Source organism: Thamnophis elegans, chromosome 3 (assembly GCF_009769535.1).
Source record: "Thamnophis elegans isolate rThaEle1 chromosome 3, rThaEle1.pri, whole genome shotgun sequence".
Lineage (NCBI taxonomy): Eukaryota > Metazoa > Chordata > Lepidosauria > Squamata > Colubridae > Thamnophis > Thamnophis elegans.
Window position 1 is genome coordinate 105,256,288 of NC_045543.1, and position 17,996 is coordinate 105,274,283.

A 17,996-nucleotide genomic window follows, 5' to 3' on the forward strand; every position below is an offset into this window, starting at 1 on the left:
TTTTTCCCTCCTAAAAGAGGGTGAAAATTTGGGTGTGCCTTATATGCTGAATATTGCTGAAGCCTCGCCCACCCACTGGCTGTTTTCGGACTCTGCAGGCTCTGTTTTAGACCTGTTCCAAATTGCAGGGATCACCACAGCACATCACTGCTTCCATACCTCATGTTTTTGATCTCTGAGTCACATTTTCAACCTCCGAACACCCCATTTTAGACCCATTTCAGGCTGCGGGGATCGCCACAGCACATTGCCACTGATCACCACCTCTGCGTATCACATTTTTACTTCCCGCACACCCCATTTTTCGGCTCTGCATGTTGCGTTTTTGGGTGGTTGCAGGAGGCAGGGATTGGTGGCGGCGGGGATCTGAAACTGCCCAAAAATGCGACACGCGGAGGCCAAAAATGGGGCGCATGAAGGCTGAACACAATGCGTGAAGGCAATTGGTGGCAATGTGCTGTGGCGATCACCATAGCCTGAATTGGGTGTAAAACAGCTTTTGGGGGCCCAAAATGTGACGCGATGGTCTGTGGCGATCCCCACAGCCTGAAACAGTTGATTGTGGGTATTCCGGGAGGCTGATCCACCCACCAATCAGCTGCTCGTGCTGAATCAGGCTGCAATAACGTGCTGAAGCTGATCAGGCTGTTTACTGTTTGCTGCAAGGACGCTAGCCAGATGAATACCAATGGATGCTGGTAGGCAGAGACAGAATTTTTCCCCCCTCATTTTCCTCCCCCAAAACTAATGTGTGTCTTATACTCCGAAAAATACAGATATATATTTCTCTGGAAATAACACATATGGTATTTCAAACTTTTATTACAATATTATTAGTTATTATAGTAACAAATATTCACATTAGTCTGTAATCTCATGTGAAGACAATCACAATTAGAGGATACAAGGAAGAAATTTAGGAAAGAATTATGAAAAAATATTTTTGGGGGGGTTCTAAAATTGAAATATTTTTATATGAAATGAGATGGAAATCAGGAAATCTTGAGTCCTGATCTTGAGAAATAGAGACTTACATTTTTTAAAATTAAAGAGTATGAAATTTGGAATATTTTATTTGTTCTAAATTTTGAATAACCCAGAAATCTTGTCGTCCCCCAAACTGGTTTTGAATTTTGGGTTTGAGTCTACTAATGATTATACATCTGCTGATGTTGTACCAGTTTTCAGATTATCTCATACATTCCTCCATTCCAGTATATTGGAACTATTTGAAAGTCCTGTCTGTTAAAAAGGCTAATTTGGTATACATGAGGCACACTGATTGCCCCAGGCTGTAACTGTGTTTGAGAGGTACATTATGTTCTCATAAAGGTCTCCTGCCTTGAAGGTAGAGATATGCATATGTATGGGATGCTGTCATTTGTGGTTTGAACTATCCGTTTGATTGGAAGACACCATCCTCTAACTTTAGTAGTAGTAGCAAGCATCAAAAAAATGGCCCTTAGGCCAATTGGCTGGATATGTGGAGAGATTGTCAGGAAATTTGCTGGACAAGGTATGAAGTCTAAGAATATTTTCAACTTAAATTTTCAAACATTTAAAAGAACTCCAGCTTCTATCATATGTGCACACATATACCTAACTTTGTTAAATTTGGCTTAAGATAACCAAACTCGAAGAGAAATGTCATTGAGCGAAAAGTTTCAGTAAACTGCCTATACGTTTAGAAATATGTGAGAGATGGGCTAAGTTCCCACAATATTTTTCCTTACAGAAATTTCTGAAACTCATTGCCTCCAGTTGCCTCCACAATTTTAGTCAACAGTAAAGGAATTTAGCAATAAATTAGTCCAGCCAAATTATTAACCTCTTGGAAACAGGAGGCAGATCTCATCAATCTGGCTAAAAATTGACTAAAGTTTATACATATAAGAAGTTGTCCTTAGGCCATACCACCATTTTGCTAACTGGATGCCAAAAAAAATTTGATTTCTCCAAATTACTGCTTAAAAGCGAGATCAGGAGAATCATAGAATCGTAAGGTTGGAGGGGTCATTCTAGTTCAACCCCCCAAAATGGAAATTAGACTTTCCTGGGACTGAGCCACTGTACAATGCAGTGGTGGGTTCCGGTAGAGACTACTGCCGGTTTACTCAGGGATGCGCCTTGCATGTGCTTTGCGTTTAATACGCAGTACAACTAAAATTGCTCTGCGCATGTACAGAAGCAAAAAAGAAGGTGCTGCCAGGAGAACCATTTCAGGGGCGTGGCAGGCCTGGGTCGCTGCTGGTTCCAGCGACTCAGGCCACCAAGCTACTACTAGTGCAGCTGAACCGGTCCGAGCCCACCACTAGCACAACGGAGAAAAAAAGAAAAGAATATTGATACTGGGCATAATCATCACATAGTCTTCAGAATATGGTTCAAATTGGGTAGGATCCTGTGTTCATGAATGGGGCCTAACAAAACCTGAAGGGCATTTTAGTTTCCAATGCTAGCTTAACATAATAACATGGTTTCCCACTATAGTAATCAAATATTGATTGATACCTACTCAGTCCTTAGCCCTGATATTATACCTCATTTAACCCATTTTTTTTTACAAATATACAACGCTTCATGTTTGAAATCAAATTTTGAAGATCAAAATTTTATTATTTTAATTATTATATTTCAATTCAGCTGGGGTTATACAGAGAGCCATCTTGGAAGTTATAGATGAGATTAGGGATGAATTTCCAAATCTATTGAGGCTGACACGTTCAAACCAGGTAATATTTCTTAAATTACTGCATTTCCTCGCTATCTTAATGTTCAAACGTTTCCATAAGGTACTTTGTTACATTTCATTTACTTTTCATTTTGCAAAGTCTCAGATTAGAATGAAAAATTTACCATATAACAGTAAATATATTCAGTTCACTAAATACATTTACAATACTGCATACCTACGTATGTCATATTTAGTTTAACTTTCTTTAGTATGAGTAACCATAAGTTACAGTGTCATATAAGAAATAAATATGATTAAAAGCAACAAAAAAATTTTAATTATTCAGTGATGCAGGTATCCATGTTGTACCTTTATATCATACTAAAAATGTACATATATAATTTATACTAGAATAAAGGTGATCTTGAATATATCTCTGTAACAGTGGCCAATTTGTATAACAGCTTGCAAAAGATATAGAAATAAGGGAAGTAGATACAGTAATTGTCTCCTTACTCTCCCCTGTCTCCTTGCAACATTTTTTATCAGTTATATTGGTTTGAGTGGTTGCTACAACTATTTTGTTTTAATAGAACAGAATGGATAGATTTTTTTTTTTAAATTATGAACCTCGTGTGAAATAAAACTCTTGGCAATTGTTGACCAATTTTCACTAAGCAATGATCATGCTGGCTCAACATGAGAATATCTATGCAAAAGTATGTGGCAGGGAATCAAGTTGAAGAATGATGTTTTAGCAAATGACAATATTTATTCCTTGTGTGCAACACATTTGTGAAATTGCTTTCATTTTCATAAAATAATATGATAATGTAATAGCATACAGTGCTGAGTATAACAGGCACATTGTATTGAGCCACCAACATTGGGCCACCAGCTAGCCAACCAGACTTTAGGCTTAAAGTTCTGCAAACTCTATGATCAGTTTATGGTTCAGTATGTTGTTCAAACAAAGAAACTGGCTTGGATACCCCACAGTTAACTATAGTTAGACAGGTAACATGAATGGAGTTGCTCAATTGCGAGGGTGAAAGCTATTGTTATAAGTAGATACAATCTAGTCAAAATATCTGCTTTAACTTGTAAAGTTTAACTAACTTTGATGTTAGTCATACAATTGAAGGACAAATCTATTTATCCCCATATAAAGAATATCATAACAACAACATTTATCCATCATAAAGACATTGCCAAAACCCAAGTTCATGGGAGTTTGTAAATTTGGAGCTACCAGACCTGGTCCGCAAAGATCCATAGGTCACTAAATGTCAATACAAATAAAGAAACTCCTAATTGAAGTAATGCAATCAGATAGACATGTCAACATTTGAAAAAAGATTGTGTCAGTTTTCTTCAAAATAGGAGATTGATCTGAAGACTACAAATCTTTTGTTTTGGATATATCCATATATGTTTTTGTTTTAAACTGTTTAGTGATGTCTTACACTGAAGCAAGGGTTTTAGATATGACTTTTGCAAAAACTTTTTCTTACAGACTCCTTTGATTCCTCAGATATTTGTCTGAAAAACTGAGTTGAGCCTCAGGAGCAGTGTGCTGCAAGGGGGGTTATACAAAAATCTCCTCCTCCTCCTCCTCCTCCTCCTCCTCCTCCTCCTCCTCCTCCTCCTCCTCCTTTCACAGAACAAGCCCATCTGGCCATAGAACAGTCAACCTATGCTGGAATGTAGTCTAGATTCCCACAAAGGAGGGTCTACATTCCAGAGGATCAAGAGACAGCAAAATTTAGATAGTTTGATTGGGAGAAAGAGGGTCAAGATTGCTCCTCCTTAGAACTTCTCAGAGTATATCTTTAGTGATTTAAGTAGTTACTTTAGTTTGGAAACATTTCTGCCTATATAGGTAAGGAACAATATTTCCCTGATAGAGGAAACTGTTTAGAAGTATCTCTACTTGTCTTTATTTTTGCGGGCCTGACATAGCCTGGATTTCACCATTTATATAAGTTAAAGGCAAATCAAACCACTTCTGAAACTTCATGCAATTTGTCACCAAATTGTATGAAGTTGTCTATGCAGTTGCCCAAGTTAAAACTGACTTAGGCATAAATAAATAAAGTTTCCAAATGAATTTTAAATAGCATCTCACCCCTGCTTTTATTTTAAAAAACATAACATACAGGAGACTATTGTAATAACAAATGTCATTATTGGATAAGAGATTCCTTTCTATGCAACAATATTTAATGTTTGAACAGCCTTTGGAAGAAAAAAATTGCTAACTATTTTACAATAGAAACCTATGGCCCAGTTACAGCACATTGATGTTGAGACATTCTCTAGCAATAGCTTGAAATTTGGAAGATGAAGAGTTGCATTTTCTAATGTTTCACCTTTTTAAAGACTTTAATTTGGAAAGATAGTATAAGCTTAACTAACAAGGAAGGAGTGATCTCAATTTTTCTATATGTTGCAATATTCCACTATTTGGAGCTTGCTAATGTTGGATTTGGAAAATAATCAGTCTCATAAGATTGGCAAGAAGATGATTTGTAACTTTCAGATTTATACCCCTTTCTCATAATTCTCAAGACACAAGCCTTCAAAAATGCTGGGATTGTAGCTAACACATCATTAAAATCCCCCCTCCCCAAGCTCTTCTATACGAAGCAAGGTTGAGTAGAAATATTTGAAAGAGGTTTATACACTACACTTATAATTGCTATAAAAGAAAATTGGAGGTTACTTCTTTATAATTCTTCTTTTTCTTTTTAAAAATGTCTGCACCTTTGTCTTTGCTCTTTTTCTTTCTTTCATTTCTTCTCTTTTTCATTCTAAATATTAGTTCTTTTTAGGTTTTATTCTGTATTAAAAATTAATCAAAAGTTATTTTTTAAAAATACTCCTGATATTTTGAAAAAGAAAATCTTCCAGGCAGTGTACTCATCAAATTTATTGAAAGGTGGAACTGATTTATGAATCACTAGAATATGAATTATTAAGATTATTTCAATAATGTATGCTTGGCTTGCATACACTGCTTTAATTTTTTAATGGTTTATATTATACTTTTATTTAGAGACAAAATAATTTATACTTTTATGAATGTATGATTTGTATCTGTACTTTCACATCATTTTTAACAGTTTCAAACGTATTACTAGATTCACAATCTGAAGAGCCACTCGTCTTTCTGGAGGACTAGATATACAACTTGGTATCTTCAATTAGATCCTCAATTTAAAAGTGGGCCAGAACATTTTTTAAAAATTATTATTTTTCTTCCCCTGAGCTACCATCTGTATGCTTCTTCTGTTTTGTTTTTTTTTAATTAGTTCAATGGTACCCTGTGTCACCATACTTGCTGCCACCAGTCCAAATGGATAAGCACAGCACTGATGCCTGAGTTTAAACAATAAATCAAATAAATCATATTACTAAATATATACAAGTTTCAACATTCCACCAACAATCTAACCTTCAAAAAAAAGTACTGTGAAAAAAATGGATAGTTTGGGGAGTGGTGAGGGATAGTAAATGAAGTTGAGGTGGCAAGTTTCAAACCTGGCACTTGCACAAGCCTGTTGGTCAAAACATGAACTGCCCCCACCCCCACCCCAGAATGCTGAATTTGTTTTTCCCTGCTGGGAAAGTAGCCAATTTATAACACAATGTGGTAAATTGCAAGCTTTTTATTCTGTACAGCCCAAAGAGTTGTAATCTTGGGACTAAATCACAAATTAGCATAGCTTTTATGCACCCTTGGAAAACATGGTCATTAGCAAGCAATAGGCAATGAGGGACAAAGTATTCACAGCCCTGCTAGAGAATGGCCCTCCCAGAAGTAGATTCATTACTAAAATATAGCCCTTGTCCTTCTGTCCCTAACTGATAAAGCTGGTAATGAAGTATGCAAACGAATTTATATGCGAAAGGATAGCGGAAGTTAACTCTGACTCAGCTGCTGGCTTCGTACAAATTCCATGATAAGGGTATCACATAGGCTTCCCAGAATTTTAGGGCAAGGCTGTGAGGCCCAAGAATAAGAAGCCCAGAGAGAAAACATCTACGGGCAGAAGTGAGCAAAATGAAGGCTTTTGGGTTTGGTTTGGTTTGGTTTGGTTTTTTTTTTTTTTTTAACAAAATGGACTTTCTCTGGCTAAAACTAGCTAGATCAGTCCCACAGGCAGGATAAGACATGCAAGCAGGCTAACCACTGTACTGTTGAAGCAGGAGGATAGCAATATAGGCAGCAGAATCAAGACACTCTCCTGGAAAAGGACAAGAAAATAAGTTTTACTTTAAAGCAGGTTGTCCTGAGTGCATATGACACTTATTTGTTTCTAAAAATGAAGAATAAATAATAAACCAAGGCAAAGGTTTTTCACTCTCTGACAAAGTATAATCTGACAGCATAAGTGAGAAGCTAATTCATAATAAGATCTCACATGACACATGCAATCAGGTTATGTGAACTTGTCCCCTTTAGAGAAGTCAGTGGTTCAGTGTTATAAACCCTAAGAAGGTTCCTTCTGAGCAGGGTTCAGCAGCTCAAGATGAAATGGCTTTGCAAGACAAAGACCAACAGGAAGGGGGTATTCCAACCACAATAAATATTACCCAATCAGAGAGTGGAGGCTTCTGCTTTCAATGCCGCCAAGTGCAGTGGATAAATTGTTATCCCTTTGTCTGTAAGAAGTGGAAAAGATACTTTTTGAGACAATGCAAACTAGGGGTGAGTTGAGGAAGAGGTTGTATATACAGTATTACAGTCCTCCAGAAAGACGGGTGGCTTATGTTTGCACTAGTACAACAGGAAGAGTGGATTTGTCCCCAGGCTTCCAACTGTGTATTATTTATGTACAGATGGGAAATAAAAGGTTAACAGGCACTCCTTTGTTAAAATGTAAACCTCTGTGTGCTCCAAGGAAACATGGCCCTTTTCTGTCCCCCATTTCCAGTTCCATTTTCCCCTCTCTACTCTATTGCTAACTATTCTCCATGGATGGCTTTTGTTTGTTTTAGCATTGAGCACTCCCTCTCAAACAACAAGATTTGGTGTATCTGTTTTTCTAAAATATGCTGACATTTCCCTCCTGGTTTTCAGTGGATGAACATGGGCTACAGTTCTGAAGTGCACTAATAATCTTGACAGCATTTAGTGAATGAACAATAAATAAATTCATGCTGAGTCTGTAACCTCTTATTTAATACAGTTTATTCTGCTTTTCAGTGGTAATCCTATGTTAAAAGGCTAATAAGATTACTAGAAATAGTGATGCTTATTCAATTGAAATAATAACTGACATTATAAATAGAATACAGCTGTTTGGGAGTTGTAATATTAGAATATAATAATTAGAATGTAATATTAGAAATATATAGTACTTCTTTATAATCAGACTATTTTAGTACCAAATTTTACTGTTTTCAATGAAATTATTATTATTATTATTATTATACAATTGTATCACAGCGGCCAGTTGATTCGCCGGATTTGGCATTGGTTACTAGTCGGGCCCCACCCAGGGGCCTAGGACGTCGTAACGTATTTTCGTAATATGCGTGCAGATCCAAGCAGTGCGGCTTTTTGCATTTGACTGATGGTGATTTTGTCAATTTTTAACTGTTTTAAATGTAATTCCAGTGCTTTTGGAATAGCACCCAGTGTGCTAATTACCACTGGAATTATCACTGCTGGTTTGTGCCATAGTCGTTCAATTTCGATTTTTAAGTCCTGGTATTTTGCGATTTTTTCATGTTCCTTCTCGGCGACCCTGCTATCACCTGGTATTGCGATGTCTATGATTGTGACCTTATTTTTCTCAACCAGTGTGATGTCTGGTGTATTATGCGCCAGTATTTTGTCCATTTGTATACGGAAATCCCACAAGATCTTGACCATCTGATTTTCGGTGACTTTTTCAGGCTGATGTTCCCACCAGTTTGTTGCTGTTTTAATATTATAATTTTTGCACAAATTCCAATGGATCATTTGTGCTACTGAATTGTGCCGCAATTTATAATCAGTCTGCGCGATTTTTTTACAGCAGCTGAGTATGTGATCAACAGTTTCATCAGCTTCTTTGCAAAGTCTGCATTTGGCATCATCAGAGGATTTTTTGATTTTGGCCTTAATGGCATTTGTGCGGATAGCTTGTTCTTGCGCAGCCAGGATTAGTGACTCTGTTTCTTTCTTTAATGTACCTGTTGTTAACCATAACCAAGTTTGTTCACTGTCCACTTTATCTTTTATTTTTTCCAGAAATTGGCCATGCAGTGCTTTGTTCTGCCAACTCTCCATTCTTGATTTTATCACATCTTTTCTGTATTCTTGTTTCGTCTGTTGGGCCTTCAGTAGATTTTTGTTCTTTACTTCGATTAATAGATGTTCTTGACTTTCTTTTAAATAATCAGCCAGTGCATGTTTTTCTTCTTCAACTGTTTGCTTCCCTTGTAATAATCCTCTGCCACCTGATTTTCAGGGCAGGTACAGTCTATCAGTATCACCACGTGGATGTAAACTGTAGTGCATTGTCATTAGTTTCCTGGTTTTTCGGTCCAAAATGTCCAAATCAGCTTGTGTCCAGTTAATTATACCAGCTGTGTATCTTATAACTGGTATTGCCCATGTATTTATGGCCTTGATTGTATTTCCACCATTCAATTTAGATTTCAAAATTTTCCTAACTCTGTTGGTGTACTCTCGCCTGAAAATAGTTTTTACTTCTCCAAGCTTGATGTTATCCAACTGCAGAATGCCTAAGTATTTGTAGGCTTCATTTTTGTTGCATTTAATTAGTTGGCTTGGCCATTGGGCATTTCAATGCCCTCACATGCAATGATTTTGCCCCTTTTTATGGATACAGTGGCGCATTTTTCCATGCCTAACTGCATTGAAATATCGGTGCTGAATACTCGGACTGTGTTTGTCAATGATTGGATTTCTATTTCTGACTTTCCCTAGAGTTTCAAATCATCCATATATAGTAAATGCGAAATTTTTTCAGCTTCTTTGGCTGTTTGGTAGCCTAATTTCACTTTTTTTAAGATTACTGATAGTGGGATCATCGCGATGATGAAGAGAAGAGGTGAAAGTGAATCACCCTGGAAAATTCCTCGCTTGATATTAACCATTCCGTAGATCTCATTCCCTACTGCTAACTCAGTTCTCCATTGTTTCATCGCCTTTTCAGTAAAGGATGTAATATTTTTGCTAATGCCAGTTGTTTCTAAGCATTTTATGATCCAACTATGTGGCAGTGAGTCAAATGCCTTTTTGTAATCAATCCAGACCATATTCAAGTTCGTTTTTCTGTTCTTAGAATTTTCTAATATCATTTTAACAATTAGGAGCTGATCTTTTGTGCCCCTGCTCCTTCTTTTGTTGCCTTTTTGCTCTACTGGCAAGATGTTGTTTGTTTCCAAATAATCCATCATGTTATCTGCAATAATGCCTGTGAGTAATTTGAGGGTTGTTGGCAAGCATGTTATTGGTCTGTAGTTTTCAGGTGTTGTTCCTTTAGTTGCATCTTTCTGAATCAAGTATGTTTTTCCAGTTGTCAACCATTCATCAATTTGGCCCTTTTGTAAAATTTCATTCAGTTGCCTGGCCAATATTGCATGTAAACTGGTCAGATATTTGAGCCAGAAACCATGTAATTGGTCCTTTCCAGGTGATGTCCAATTCTTTACCTTTTTTACTCGATTTTTGACCATCTCAGTTGTTATTTCTAATACTTGCATTTGTTTGTTGCCAATGCTTTTCTCAAAGTCATGTATCCACTTTGCTTCCTTATTGTAGTCCTTTGCATTTTCCCACAATTTTTTCCAGAATTCAACTGTGGCCTGCTTTTCTGGTTTTTCACTTTTGGTGTCACCATTCACATTAAGACTTTGATAAAAATGCCGTTGGTCTGTTCGAAATTGCTGATTTTGTTTATATTGCATGATTCGTGCCTCATATCTTTCAATTTTTCTAGCTGTTGCTGTTATCTGCTGTTTTACAATCTCTACAGCTTCATTGATGCTTCTTGTATCCAATCTATATCTTCTGATTAGCCGATCTATGGTTTTGTTGTTTTTAAGCCGTTGCTCCTGCATGTTCTTTAAGTTACTAGCATCTGCCCTTAATTTTTTGACTTTTTGTTCTAATCAGATTTTCCACTTTGGCCTTGATGCTTTTTCTGTTGTGTGACTAGGTACTTTGATTTTAATGCCTAGTTCATTAGTGACTATTACAGCTGCGCTGTACATTAACTGGTTCATTTCCAAGATGGATCCCGATTCAATTGTTGAAAACACTGCATTAACCATTTTCATGATAGGGGCCAAAATTTTCTTAGGCACAGTTTTTAGTGATGGTAAACGTTGCCTTTCCTCATTAAGCAGAAAATGCTCCATGATCTTATCCTTCAATTCTTTTTGTTTTTGAGTTAGTTCATCAGTTGGTTCTATGACAACTGGTTCTAGTGGTGGTGGTGTTATTTCCTCCCCGAGAGCTTCATCTGGGAGTTCTACTATAATGTCTTTAGTTGTGTCTTGAATATCAGTTATTTCCGCTTGTGATATTGTTTTTTTGGTTTTGCAATTTGCCTGAATTTCCTCAAGTTCAACTTCACTAAACACTTTATTCCGTATAATAAATCGCCTTTGATCTGCTAGTCGGTGTTCACTAACATTTGAATCTGGATATTGTTCTTTCCATAATTCATACATTTGCTTTAAATAACCTCTTTTTTCTGGCTCTGAGTTGTAGTAACAGGCCATTATGGCACGGTTTTCATCTGCACTATATTTTTGTCGATTTGTTGGCTGGTCCAGTTGTACCCCACTTGTCGACGGATGTCCAGGGACCTCAACATCCACCGCGGCCCTTGTTAACCCGCGCGACGACCGATGCGGTATAAAATTTTTATTCGTTTCTTTCACCATATTGTATGGGTTGGCGGGATTTTTTTTATGGGGCCAGTTGCCAACCTGACCCCAACCCTCCTCTTTTCTCATCCGGGCTTGGGACCGGCAACGGCGGAGTTGTTGTTGTTGTTGTTGTTGTTGTTATTATTATTATTATTATTATTATTATATTTTATCCTCCCTAATAGTGTGTGTGTGTGTGTGTGTGTGTGTGTGTGTGTAAATATAGTCAACACATAGGCAAGTAACTACATGTTAACTATTTTTCTTACAACAAATTGACTATTTTTGTTCTAAATCTAAGAGCTTTTTTATTTCTATTTCAGGAAACAAATCCCAGGGTGCAGAAATCTGAGTCAGTTATCACCAGGGTATTCTATTCAGCTCATGGAGCTATCATTATGAATGGGCTAACTACACTATCACAGTCTTCAAACTCCATTGCAAAAGTCTTACAGCCGCAACTTGTTAGAAAATTAACAGAGTTAAATATCTTATCACGACGCCTTTTGAGAACATCAAATACTCCCAAGCAGCCTTTGTATAAGATAAAAGTAGGTAAATTCAGCTATCCCTCCCAAAGTCTTAAATAAGTTCTACTCTGAAAGTGCTACGGTCAAACATATCACTAAGCAACAGTCTAACCCTATAGATTTAGCTTAGCCTGTGTCAACCCAGCCCTAATAATTTATAAATCATCTTTTATGGCCTAGATTGCCATGACAGTCTCTGTGTTAGGCAGTCCTATATTTTTAAAAAAAATTACTTTCCCTTATCTCAAAATTACATGGGGGACAGATAACTTGGCCCAATTTAATTTAGTTACTTGATCACTACATTCACACAATGCAGGTAATGCTTAATGTATCATATCTTTTGGAGTATAAGACGGCACCTTTCTACCCCAAAAAAGAGGGTGAAAATCTGGGTGCATCTTATACACTGAATACAGCATTTGTGGCCTCCCGAAACCCCACTCACTTTGTAAAAATGGCTGTGCATAGCCTTTAGGAGGCTTCCAGAGCTCCTGGGGCTGGGGAGGGCAAAAAGGAGCGAAAAACAGGGTGGTTTTTGCTCGTTTTTGGGAGCCCCAGCCCTCAGGAGCACTCTACAAGCCTCCTAAAGGCTATGCATGTCCTTTTTTTGACAAAAAATGGGCCGTTTTTGGGAGGTCTGCAGAGTGCAAAAACTTTTTAATTTGCCTCTTCAAAATCTTGGTGCGTCTTATACTCTGGTGCATCTTATACTCCAAAAAATACAATAATTAGGATCAGCAACCACCATTGCTAAGTGACACATTTGTTACATGAAACATCATGTGACCATGCTCAATTAACATCACTCTGGCTGCCATCATTAAGCAAATAATATATGGTCATAAGGGGAGACATCATATAGCTGTGACTTGTGATTTTATCATCAGCTTCTCCATTAACTTTCTCAGAAATCAGCTGTGATGTGCAGAAATGACAACCATGTGAGTGCGGGGATACTGCGGTAATCATAAATGCAAGGACTTGTTGTAAAGTTACTTTTTCAGTGCTGTCGTAATTTAGAAGAGTCACTAAATAAGACAGTCGTTAATCAAGGACGACAGCATGCTAAACTCCTGACTGCTACTTAATGGCTTAGTGAATGGTTGAATTTACTTGGTATATAAGCTGAACAACTTGCTAAATCACTAGAAAGTGATTTCCAGGGAATCAGTAAACTGCATTGTCTTATTCACATAAAACTCCATCTATTTTCTCCTAACACCATCTATCCTTTTTTCCTCTACTAGAAAGAGGAAAAAAAGATGAAAGAGCTGCACCATGTCCCTTAATTAGTAATACCAGGAATTCAATTCACTTGGTATAAAGGACAGTTCATATGTTGTCTAACAGTTTGTTATACTATTAAGAAACAATACCTTAATTCTTTTACTGAAAACTGTGGCATTTAAAATTGAAATGATCACACCCACTATATTATAAAATGAATGAATGATTTTTTTCCTCTGTTTTCTCTCTTCAGGACAAGAAAGTCTTCTTTTATGATATTATTTCCTACCCAGCAAAGGCTGCCCTTACCAGCTTAATGTGTGCTTCTTATGCAGCATTAATTTTTCTGGTGGGTTAATAAACTAGTGTTCCTCTAGCTTTTCTCATACAAAATAGCATTTTATTCTCAGCAAGTAAACTCATAATCAATAATTATAGAATTTTGGCAATAGAGCTCATGTCTCATTTACCAATGAGCAAAATATGAGTTCAAACATCACATTAAGCCTTAAAATGGTTTGGTTATAGCTTAGATATGTTTAGTGAACTGTGAATAGTAAGCCTTGTTTTATGATTAATGTGTTTCGCAAATACAACCAAGACTATCTAGACTATCCCACATGCCATGATTATACTACAGACCATGATTACAAATGACAAAAGTTGATGAAGGAAATATGAGATGCAAAGAATCAGGGCCATACGTTAAGTTGCAGTTCAGAAGATTTATTTCTCAAACCTATACATGAAAATCTAGTCAACTAGAGTTTAATACTAAATTTACAGATAAGGGTCAACAGATTCAAGAGGGATTTGATTTAGACCTTTGTGGGAATATGGTAACTTTAGACTGATAACTTGCTTAACTCTGTTCCCAGCTCTACCGACTCTTCTACAAGAATCCAGCCAATATACTTGTAGGTTTTATGTCTTACCCTAATAATGGGCAAGATTTAATAAAACATTTATAGCATTGTGTCTTTAAAAATGTTAAGATACAGCCCACCCTTCTTTCAAGGTTCTGATTGAAGTCCTACATTTTTTTTTCATATTATATTATTAAATGTATACTCTGCTCCATGTGGGCTACAAAAACAGCTTATAAAATATAAAATGTGATAGCAAATTTTTAATCAAAATTAAAATCAAATCAATAAAAACCAACAGTAAAAACCGGTGGAAAAAAATTTGTTACTAACTTATATTAAAGCCATTAAAATGACATAGGAAATTAATTTGACTTGTATAATATATCAATTTTCTATCAAAAATTACACTGAAGGTAGCTAACATCAGAAAAAAATACAATGAATATGTTCACACAGCAGCACAACAGCCTAAACTAAGTTGTCTGATCCAGAATCTCAGCTAGTTCTGGGTTTGACTGATCCCCTAGTATAGGGGTGTCAAACTAGTGGTCTGTGGGCCGGATGCATCATGTGCAGGCCACGCCCACCCCACCTCTGTAAATGGAAAAACATCAAGAAATGTCATGTGACGACAATGTGACATGGCGAATTTGACACCCGTGCCCTAGTATATAAATTTACTTGTTGGTTCTACAAAGAAGTGGAAGGCTATAACAACCACAAAAATAGAGATGTTTCATCTCTTCATCTTTTTCATTCCTCCTCCTGGTAGGCTTGAAGAAGGAAAAAAGAGCATGGAGAAGGTGAAGCCACCATTATCCCCATTAATAATGCCTTCAAACTTGATCAGATCATTGCATTTTTTGAGCTGTGAATGAAAAAAGAAGGAAGTGAAAGCCAGTCATCACAGATGATGGTAATCTGGAATAGGTCAAAAACATCCAGGTGGCAGCCACAACCACATAAAGACTACCCCTTTTTCAAGATGGGCATCACCCATCTTGATGCTTTAACTCCCCATCCCTGGTTGTTCAAGGAGGAACAGTTTCAGTTCAGTTCAGTTTTTGGTTCTATGGCACCCGATCACCAGCCTAGATATAGATGTCAACCAGGGGTGGGCTTCAAAAATGTTAGCAAAGGTTCTCTGCCCAGTTGCTGGGTGGACGTGGCCTAGCCGGCCTCCTACACCATGGTGATGGGCCGTTTTTGTCTTCCCTGGGCTCTGGAGGTTTTCTTTGAGCCTCCAGGAGGGTTAAAACTGCCTCCCCAGACTCCAGAGGCCCTCTGGAGGCCAGAAATGAGCCTGTTTCTGGCCTTCCTGAACTTCTGGTAGTCCTGTTTTCTGCCCTCCCCAAGCATTTGTGCCTCCTGCACTTACCTGCATCCAAAACAGGCTGAGTGGGGACTTCTGAGAGGGAAGGGGTGGGCAGATCCAGCCAGGAATGGGATTTGGGAGTTCTCTGAACTGCACAGAATCTTAGCTAGAGGTTCTTCCAAACCCTTGTGAACCCCCAGCAGCTCACCCTTAATGTCAGCCTCCCCTACTTATTTCTGTCATAGAGTTAACTTTCCAGTGATTTATTATTTTGTTGTAATTAATGCCCAGAGTCACCTTATGGGGGAGATGAACACATACAAATTTAATAAATAAAATTAATACAGTCTAGCCAGTACTAAAACTACAGGGCAACACACTCTCCTTAAATTAGGAAACAATGTAGATTATTTAAAGTTAATTAAACAAAAGTATTTCTTTCTATGTGAACAGGCAGTCTCCATTAACAAATTGCTGGCAAAATTAAAAGGCATCATTGAAACAGAAGACACTTCTAGAGAAAGCAGCAGTGAAGATGTGGATGAAAATGGATTTCCCAAAGACCCTGAAGCAACTTCCCCCCTTCAACAAGACTCTTCAATACTTCCTATTAAAGCATCACAAAAGAGTGGAAGCATCCATACTCTACTATCAGCAGTGGATCAAGAAAGTGAACAATAACGGTTCTTTTTACAGCTTTGACTTTTCAGCCTATATCCACATTGTTTTATTAAATATACAAATATATGAGCATGGTTCTCATTTTCCATTCAAGAAATGCCAGGATGCGGAAAGCATACGGAAGATACATTTTGCAAAGGCAGAAATCCAAATGAAGCATCTTTTTCCAAGCTGATAATAAAGCCAATTCAACTTTTGTAAGCCTTGGCATGACTGCTTTAGAAACTGCCTAGTGGAGGGGAAAAAAACTGATTTATGGATAAATTACTTGTATATGTCATGTAAAAGTTTCATCTCAAAACAGAGAAAGATATTATTAAATAGTTAAAGTTAAAACGTGAAGGAGGAGTAAGTATAACAAGTTCATCATTAGAAAACCATTGGGAAATGCTGATGTTTCTTTTAGTTGACCCTTGTCCAGAAAGCTCATAATTTCATAGCTTTCTTTGCCTCTAACTATGCAAATACATTTTTTCTCACAGGCTCATTTTAAAAACAACTATACCTTTTTTTTAAAAAAAAAGAATTCCATAACTTACAATTCCAAAGAGCAGGCATTTGGTTCGGTTTGGATTCTCTCCCTTCAGAAATCTTATTTGCCAGACAACTAACAACATACTGTGTGGAAGGCATCTTGCTCTGAAAAAGCCCCTCCTACACAACAGTGTGTGCCAAGTTGTGCCAAAGCTACTGTGTAAAGAAGTCTTTGTTACTTACAACCTTTCTAATGGACAAATTCCGACCATTAGAAGAAAAGAGCTCTGTTTGCAGCAAGAGGAGAAAGAGAAGTCTTGTTTGCAAAAATCCCAGTCCTGATTAAGCGTTACAGATACCATGTGACAGCTCCTTTAACCAGGCCCATGAACTCCATTTCCTACAGGGTCTGTTCCTGAATCCACCAGATGTTTACAGTGCTGGCGCCACAGTTGATTCCTCTACCCAGCCTGGCCTGGATTTTAACACATGTTAACGAGTGGTTGGTTAGAGTACACACACCAACCAGAAAATCCTTATAAAAAGGCTCCAATGTGAACTATTTGGGGAAAAGGTTGTACAGTAAATAGTTTGTTGCATCTTAATATTGTATACAAATTTAGCACTGAAGCGCAAGGTAAAGCATCTGTTTACTTCAGTGTATGTAAATAACTATGAAATCATAGTTAATTTTGATATTCATTTAAAGACCTGAGGCATAATAACAAATTACAACCCACCAAAATATAAATTAGCACTAAAAGGTTTGTTTAAAATGATATTTACAGTTAAAAACACACAGCAACAAAACACATACACAGGTATCTTGGAGAAAAGAAGTAGGATTCAAGAGAATCGGCTTGAACAAATGCAGGGACAAGTCGGGATTAGAATATATTCTCTCCTGGATACTGGAATATTTCTTCTCATAACTTCCTCCCAGGCAGCTGAGATTCAAAACAAGAAAAGTCTCCAAAATTGCCTGCTTCAAGTAGCAGAGAAATGTGTTTGCCCAGGAATTCAGCTACTGATCTGCATAGGTCCGTGATGGCAAACCTAGGGCACCCAGAGCCCTCTCTGCTGGCACATGCGCCGTCATCTCAGGCACATGCGCCATCACCTCAGGTCACCTCTGTGGCGTTTCTTTTGTCAGCTTCTGTTTCCTTGCAAAAATCTTACCTCTTGCCACGCTGTTGGTGTTGGGATGCCCTGCCTCCCATCAGCCATCTGGTCTCCATTGCATATGTGTGCGCATGTCCGTGTGCATGTGCACATGGGCATGTCTGCACTATGTCCACACATGCAAGCACGCACACACACCTTTG

The 17,996-nt window shown here is 37.5% G+C and overlaps 1 protein-coding gene across 1 annotated transcript; it reads left to right on the forward strand.

Annotated features, from left to right (window-relative positions):
- The first annotated feature begins 1,455 nt into the window (after positions 1–1,455).
- Positions 1,456–16,197, forward strand: SPATA9 (spermatogenesis associated 9). The gene is made up of 5 exons (XM_032214764.1): positions 1,456–1,516; positions 2,644–2,732; positions 11,896–12,123; positions 13,586–13,681; positions 15,970–16,197. The coding sequence occupies exons 1-5, from the start codon at positions 1,456–1,458 to the stop codon at positions 16,195–16,197; spliced, it is 702 nt and encodes a 233-aa protein (XP_032070655.1).
- Positions 16,198–17,996: the final 1,799 nt, after the last annotated feature.

Coding starts and splice junctions, on each gene's coding strand:
- SPATA9 (XM_032214764.1), top strand. CDS start 1,456: ATGGCCCTTAGGCCAATTGGCTGGATATGTGGAGAGATTGTCAGGAAA. Junction 1,517..2,643: donor CAGGAAATTTGCTGGACAAG/GTATGAAGTCTA, acceptor ATTTCAATTCAG/CTGGGGTTATACAGAGAGCC. Junction 2,733..11,895: donor GGCTGACACGTTCAAACCAG/GTAATATTTCTT, acceptor TTTCTATTTCAG/GAAACAAATCCCAGGGTGCA.